At 41.7% G+C, this 6648-nt stretch overlaps 1 protein-coding gene across 1 annotated transcript; it reads right to left on the bottom strand.

Annotated features, from left to right (window-relative positions):
- Positions 1-1175: 1175 nt before the first annotated feature.
- Positions 1176-6607, bottom strand: DNAJB9 (DnaJ heat shock protein family (Hsp40) member B9). Its single transcript, XM_007528292.3, has 3 exons — positions 6267-6607; positions 3607-3833; positions 1176-2667 (listed from the first exon to the last, which is right to left on the bottom strand). Exons 2-3 carry the CDS (start codon positions 3821-3823, stop codon positions 2216-2218), a joined length of 669 nt encoding a protein of 222 aa, XP_007528354.1. The 5' UTR covers positions 3824-3833; positions 6267-6607; the 3' UTR covers positions 1176-2215.
- Positions 6608-6648: the final 41 nt, after the last annotated feature.

The raw sequence follows: 6648 nt of genomic DNA, 5'->3' as shown, positions 1-6648 counted from the left end.
TAAGAAAAAAAAATGGGGAGTTAAATTTTTATAATAGGAAAAACACTGAAACTCACTCTAGAGAAAAAGGGGACAGATACTGCAATATAAAAATAATACTTTAGGGAGTCGGGCGGTGGCGCAGTGGGTTAAACGCACGTGGCGCAAAGCGCAGGGACCGACGTAAGAATCCCGGTTCGAGCCCCCGGCTCCCCATCTGCAGGGGAGTCTCTTCACAGGCGGTGAAGCAGGTCTGCAGGTGTCTATCTTTCTCTCCCCTCTCTCTGTCTTCCCCTCCTCTCTCCATTTCTCTCTGTCCTATCCAACAACAAAGCAACGTCAACAATGCCAATAATAACCGCAACGAGGCTGCAACAACTAGGGCAACAAAAAGGGAGAAAAATGGCCTCCAGGAGCGGTGGATTCATGGTGCAGGCACCGAGCCCAGCAATAACCCTGGAGGAAAATAATAATACTTTAATCCTAATTTGAAAACAGGATTTTTTTTACCTCATTGTTCCATTTCATAGGCTATAAAATAATCTTAAAATCAAAATTCATGGTATCAGTATTTCCTTACTACCAAATAATGAGTTATAACTTGTATATCTTAAAGATAATTTCATTTTTTTTATTTTTTTATTTTTTAAATATTTTATTTTATTTATTCCTTTTTGTTGCCCTTGTTGTTTTATTGTTGTAGTTGTTGTTGTCGTCATTGTTGGATAGGACAGAGAGAAATGGAGAGAGGAGGGGAAGACAGAGAGGAGGAGAGAAAGATAGACACCTGCAGACCTGCTTCACCGCCTGTGAAGCGACTCCCCTGCAGGTGGGGAGCCGGGGTACGAACCGGGATCCTTATGCCGGTCTTTGTGCTTTGCGCCACCTGCGCTTAACCCGCTGCGCTACAGCCCGACTCCCGATAATTTCATTTTCTTCAGTCTTCAAATTAGAAATAATTATAAGCAAACACAGGTTTATGCAAAGTCTTTTCATCAACTGTTTAAAGAGGAAAGATCTTTGCAAGCAACTATACCAAAATTCACAAAATCAAGTTACCAAAATTTGTGAGGGAAGGAGATGAAAGGAAGAGAAATGACCAATGATCAGTGTATGTAGGCCCAGTACCTATAAACCCCTCTATGTCTCCAGAAATGCAGAAGAAACGTTTAGCAATTAAGCAACACCAGAAAGCATCATTTGGTAAATATTATATTTCTGTCACACACAATCTTGCATGAGACACTTACTAGTTTTAATATGTATCCATAGGATTAATACTCATATGGAGTATAGCATGGAAAAGTGCAGAACTAAAGAACATCTGGGAAAAAAAAAAAGCACACATTTCTTAGAATTTAAAAATATTGCACATAATAAGGTTACACAGAAATTACTGGCTGTTTTTCCAAATAGAATGAGGTATTAGTTAATCTCTAGATAAAGATGAGTGCCAAGAAGAAAAACCAAACACACACACACGAAAAAAAAAACAAGACTTATAGAGCAGTAATAACTAAGAAAGAAATATGAAAACATATGTAAAGTAGCTATGACTTCAATGTTACAAAATCATTAGCCAGAGACCAATCATATAACAATCTCTTGGTAACACTTTATAGACTTTGAACTTTCCTTCAGCCTAAACGACTATGAGCAAGACAATCATTTTCTTTACCCCAACTCTTAACACAGAAAGGCATGGCTGTATGAACATTAAGCCACGCATTTCTAAGACTTTTAGTGGGAAAAAAATAAACCAAGTTAAACTAAGATACTGCTATCTTCTGCTGAACAACTCAGTATGTTTCATGTACAGTTAGCAACTCCCGTCAGAGATGCTACAGAGCATGCAACTTTAAATTAGCAAAGGCTCATTGCAAAAATCATTCCGTTCACACAATGTAAATTGACCATAGCTTTTAAAATTTAACTTTTGAAAGTGTTTCAAGCAAGCTCAATCTTTTCTTGGTAATAAAACTGGTCATGTTAATAAGGCCAAGGGCAGAGTAAGGGGAAAAAAATGGCCAAATTATATCTTTTTAAAGAACCTTTCCTAATCAGGGAAATTAATAATTAGCAATTACTCAAAAACAATTTAAATATATCTTAACAACAATATCAAGTTAAGAGAAATCATGCACTTTCAACAGTTCACAGAAAATTGTTTTGCAAAGGTAGTGAGGAAGAATCAACTTATCAGTTTAGTGAGAACAAGAAAAAAACAAACAAAAAACTACTGTCCTGAACATTCAGTGTATGTAGTAACCATATTTCCTCTTCTTTGAGTTACAGTCCTGCAGTGCTTGCTAGATCCATGGAATCTATTTTCAGTCTGTACTGTGTGCCGATTGGTATTGTCAAAAGCGCTAAAAGAAAACATCTTCTCCATGTCTTCAAACATGTCATCAAATAGTCCACCTCCAAAAGAAAACTCCTGGAAATGTTGCCTTTGTCTACCGGAACCTTCCTGGTGTGTCTGATATTGATTTTCAAAATGCTTCTTGGACCGAGTGTTTTGGTTTTGACCAAAAAAACTGAAGTCTTTAAATAAGTCATCAAAATTGAAGTTAAATGACTGCCGGAAAGAACTTCCACTACTTCCTTGTCCTTTACCATTTGTAAAAGCACTGTGTCCAAGTGTATCATATTCTTTCCTCCTATTAGCATCTGAGAGTACTTCATATGCTGAAATAAATAAAAAATATTTTGTCAAACGTAAAATAAAACATATCCAAGCCTCTTCAAAGAAGTGGATTTAATTCTGTATTTCAGAAAAAGAGTACATACACATCAAAAGTAAAACCAAAACACTATACAAACATAGAAATTAAGTTAAAATGAAAGCTATAACTATGTCTTGTTCACTGCATTTTATCAGCAGTTAGCCCAATACCACCAAACCTAGTAAATATCCAATAAACATTTGTTAAGTGAACACTACATTACTCTAGATTAACATCCGGACAATTTCAGAGGTACTGCATTTAGGATTTGTGAAAAAATATTACTCATATTCAAGAATTTAATGGTCATAAATAACCAATTAGGAGGAATTCAGATTTTTCACTTCCTTACTTGCTAAAATAAATGTTTCATCCCAACTCCCTATTCCCACTAGTCCATCCATTACTAATTACTGAGTGTTTAGGAGGTACAATTAGTTTTTAGAAATAGTCAAGTCAAAATTTGTTTCACTCTTTTCCCTTAAAAATAAATGTCGCTGTCAAATGTAAATCAAGTATGGAAGGAAATGTCTTAAGGCATTTTAGAGAATATTTCAAATTTCCATACCTGTATTTCCACATTTTTAGTAATAAAATAAATTGCTTTACTAGTTCTTAAGTTTCTTGAAATCCTTTTTGACTAAGAAACAAGTTTTTTTTTTTTAAAAAAAGAATGAAGTAACATCTCACATTTTTCAATCTGTATGTCAAATAGACATATGCACTATCATTCCTCTATCCATTCACAGTATCTGTCAGAATAATCAGAGAATCTCACTATATTCAAACAAGAGTTCCACTCCTCCCCTTCTATCACCACAAACACCTTCAAATGTACACACTTCTTTAGCTGATTAATTTCCTTTACTAGTTAGTACCTATGAGATACTCATTTACCTACCTTCTGCAATTTCTCTGAATTTTGCTTCAGCATCAGGACTCTTATTTTTGTCAGGATGGTATTTCATGGCCAACTTGTGGAAAGACTTCTTAATTTGGCGTTCTGATGCAGATTTTGGCACACCTAATATGTCATAGTAACTTTTTGAGGCCAAAATTAATTCTGTTATCATTAAAATACAGATTGCGAAGATAAAAACGGACTGGGGAGTAGCCATTTCTAGTATCCTTAAAAAAAAAAAAAGTTATCCATTTAAGTTAATCTTAAAACATTTTTCTCATTTTTCCCCCCTTTGGCACTGGGCCTAGGACAATACAAACACTCTCCAGGGCAGTATTTCTTCCCCATTATTTTTAATTCAGATGGGGAGGAAGAGACACATTTCTACCATTTCTGGAGCTTCTTCCAGAGCCTTCCACAGTCCTCTCTTGTGCTGGAGAACATTGTAAGGGATCTATTACATTGAACCTTCTATTACTCAGACGAAGACTTTTTCTTTTTAAAATTAACCCAATGAAGTTTAAGAAAACAAAATAAATATCTTGAAGATAGCATAGTGGTTATGCAAAAGACCTTTATGGCTGATGTTCAAGTCCCAGGTTCCATTCCTGACACCACCCAAAGTCAGAGCTAAGCAGTGCAAAGTGGACAAGGTAATAGCATAATAATTACACAAAGAAACTCTTGTGGGCACCAAAATCTTAGGTTCAAACCACAACCACAGAGCTGAGCAGCACTCTGGTTTAAAAAAAAAAAAAAGCACATGCAACTATGTAACGTCTACTTAATGTACTATAAAATCTTTAGCATATAGCACCTTGTACTTGCTCTCATTATTTCACTTATAAGTTAAGTTGTAACCTTGACAAAAGATATAATGCACCCAAATCAAGCAAAATCGCACTAGAACCTTGTCTTTCCTCTAAAATTCTGATCACAGACTAGATACAAAATTATTTGCTACCTTTTACCAGCTAATATAGAAAAATCATATGCAAGTCCTGTTAAGACCAAAAAAAGTAGAAAATCCAAGGATATTACTATCCCTTTCAAGAACTCATCTTTGAAGAGGGTAAAAAAGTTTTTTTTAAAGATCACAGAAATTAAGTAGTTTATGCCAAGGAAACTGTGCAGTATACTAGCAACCTACCTTTCTTGAGAAAGCAGCAACCTCAATTTTCACATTAAATGAAATTAGCCAAGGATTGCAAACAAGAGAATCTCAATACCACGGCAACACTAATAATATTTAAAAAAATCTTTTTTTAATTATTGGTTAGAGATAGAGAGAAACTGACAGGGGAGGGGAGACAGAGAGGGGGAAAGACAGACACCTGAGGCCTGCTTCAGCACTCATGAAGCTTTCCTCCTGTAGGTGGGGACCAGGGGCTTGAACCCGGGTCCTTGGGCACTGTAAAGTGAGTACTTAACCAGGTGTGACACCTCCTGCCCCCCCCCACTGCCTGTTTTTTTTTTTTGTTTGTTTGTTTTTTACCAGAGCACTGCTCAGCTCTGGGTGATGGTGATGCTGGTGATAGAATTTGGGACTTTGGAGCCTCAGGCATGAGTCTCTTTGCATAACCATTATGCTATCTACCCCGCCCTTACAACCTTTAACATAAAATCCCAAACATTTTTTTAAAGCATCGGAGACATGAGACGTTTAAAAATCATAATGAACGTAACTGAAGCTGGATGCTAGGCCTGCTGGGGGGGGGGGAGGGAGTGAATGAAGTAAAAAAAAAAACAAAACACCACACACAACAAAACTTTTCATAGTTGGTACCACCCACTACTCATGTTTTCAAGCTTCCCCGGGGCTATTTCCAACTTTCAAAAGTTCTCCCTCCGCCTCAGCCTGGACTTCGTTGGCCCTACGGCTGTAATGAACGTCTTGAGAGGCAAAGCACTGCAAGTTGTGAGCATTAAACCACAGGAGTCCTTAATAACTTCTGATGCCACACACACACAGGGTGACGAAAGACACCGCGGTTTGTGGAAACTGCCTGCCCGCCTCTCCTGTGGCCTCTTCCCGGAGCCCAACGAGCAGGTGGATCGCTGCCTTCCTTCCCGAGCGCTCCTCTCGTGGGCGCCCAGGATCAAGCAATCGCCTCCCCACCGCTCCGCCCGGCGCGGAGAACCGGCTGCTCCCGGGTCGCGAGGGTGGGTCTACGGCGGACAAGGGAGGGACCCGGCGGGTCTAGTCTGCGCCGCTCCACCGTCCCCGGGTTACCTGCGAGTTCTCCACAGGCTGACTTCGGGCTGGGGTTTGTCACTGCCCAGAGGGCACCGCCGGACGGCCGTCTGGGCCTCGCTCCCCAGCTCCGGCGGCCAGTCCAGACCCCCCACCCCCCGCGGCAGACGCCCTCTTGGCCCGTCCCGTCGCGGCCGAGGCGCCTGCAGCCGCGGGGTCCAGTCCCTCGCACGCAGACTCCAGCCACACGGCCCGAAGCCCAGCAGGGATGATCTGAGGGCTCCGTCATCCTTCCATCCTTTCTTTCTTTCTCTCTCTTTCCCCCAAGCTAGCCCCTTCCTCAAGAATACACCCTGCTGCCTACATCCCTGGCGGCACACCCGGGCCCAGGGCGCCCACAAAGAGCGGCCCTTAAAGGCCCCCGGACGCTCCACCCCGCGACACCGGCCTCGCCCCTCGTCCATACCCTTTTGGCTGTAGCGCTGCTCCTGCACAGATCTGAGGCGCCGATGGGGCTCAAGACTGGTTCCTCTTAGTTGTTCGAGTCTGGCCTTTCAACACGGCTTCCGAGGGATCCCTCGGGGAGGCGGCGCGCACCCCACTCCCGCGGTTCCACCGACCTCGCGCCCCTCCGGCAGCCACTGCACCGCGTCCCGACTCTGCCCGCTCTCTACTGGCGGGTAGCTGCAGCTGGCGCGGCCGCCTCCGGAAAAGACCTACACGAAACGCTTCCCTATTGGCTCCCGCCTTCCCACCTGACTCTGGCGCTCTACGCGCACGTGGAAAAATGTTGTTGCCGCTCCACCTTCGCGTCACTTCCGGCCCAACCCCTCGAGAAGGCGGTACGA

Source organism: Erinaceus europaeus, chromosome 8 (genome assembly GCF_950295315.1).
Source record: "Erinaceus europaeus chromosome 8, mEriEur2.1, whole genome shotgun sequence".
Taxonomy (NCBI): Eukaryota; Metazoa; Chordata; class Mammalia; order Eulipotyphla; family Erinaceidae; genus Erinaceus; species Erinaceus europaeus.
This window is presented reverse-complemented; position numbering and strand designations above follow the sequence as displayed.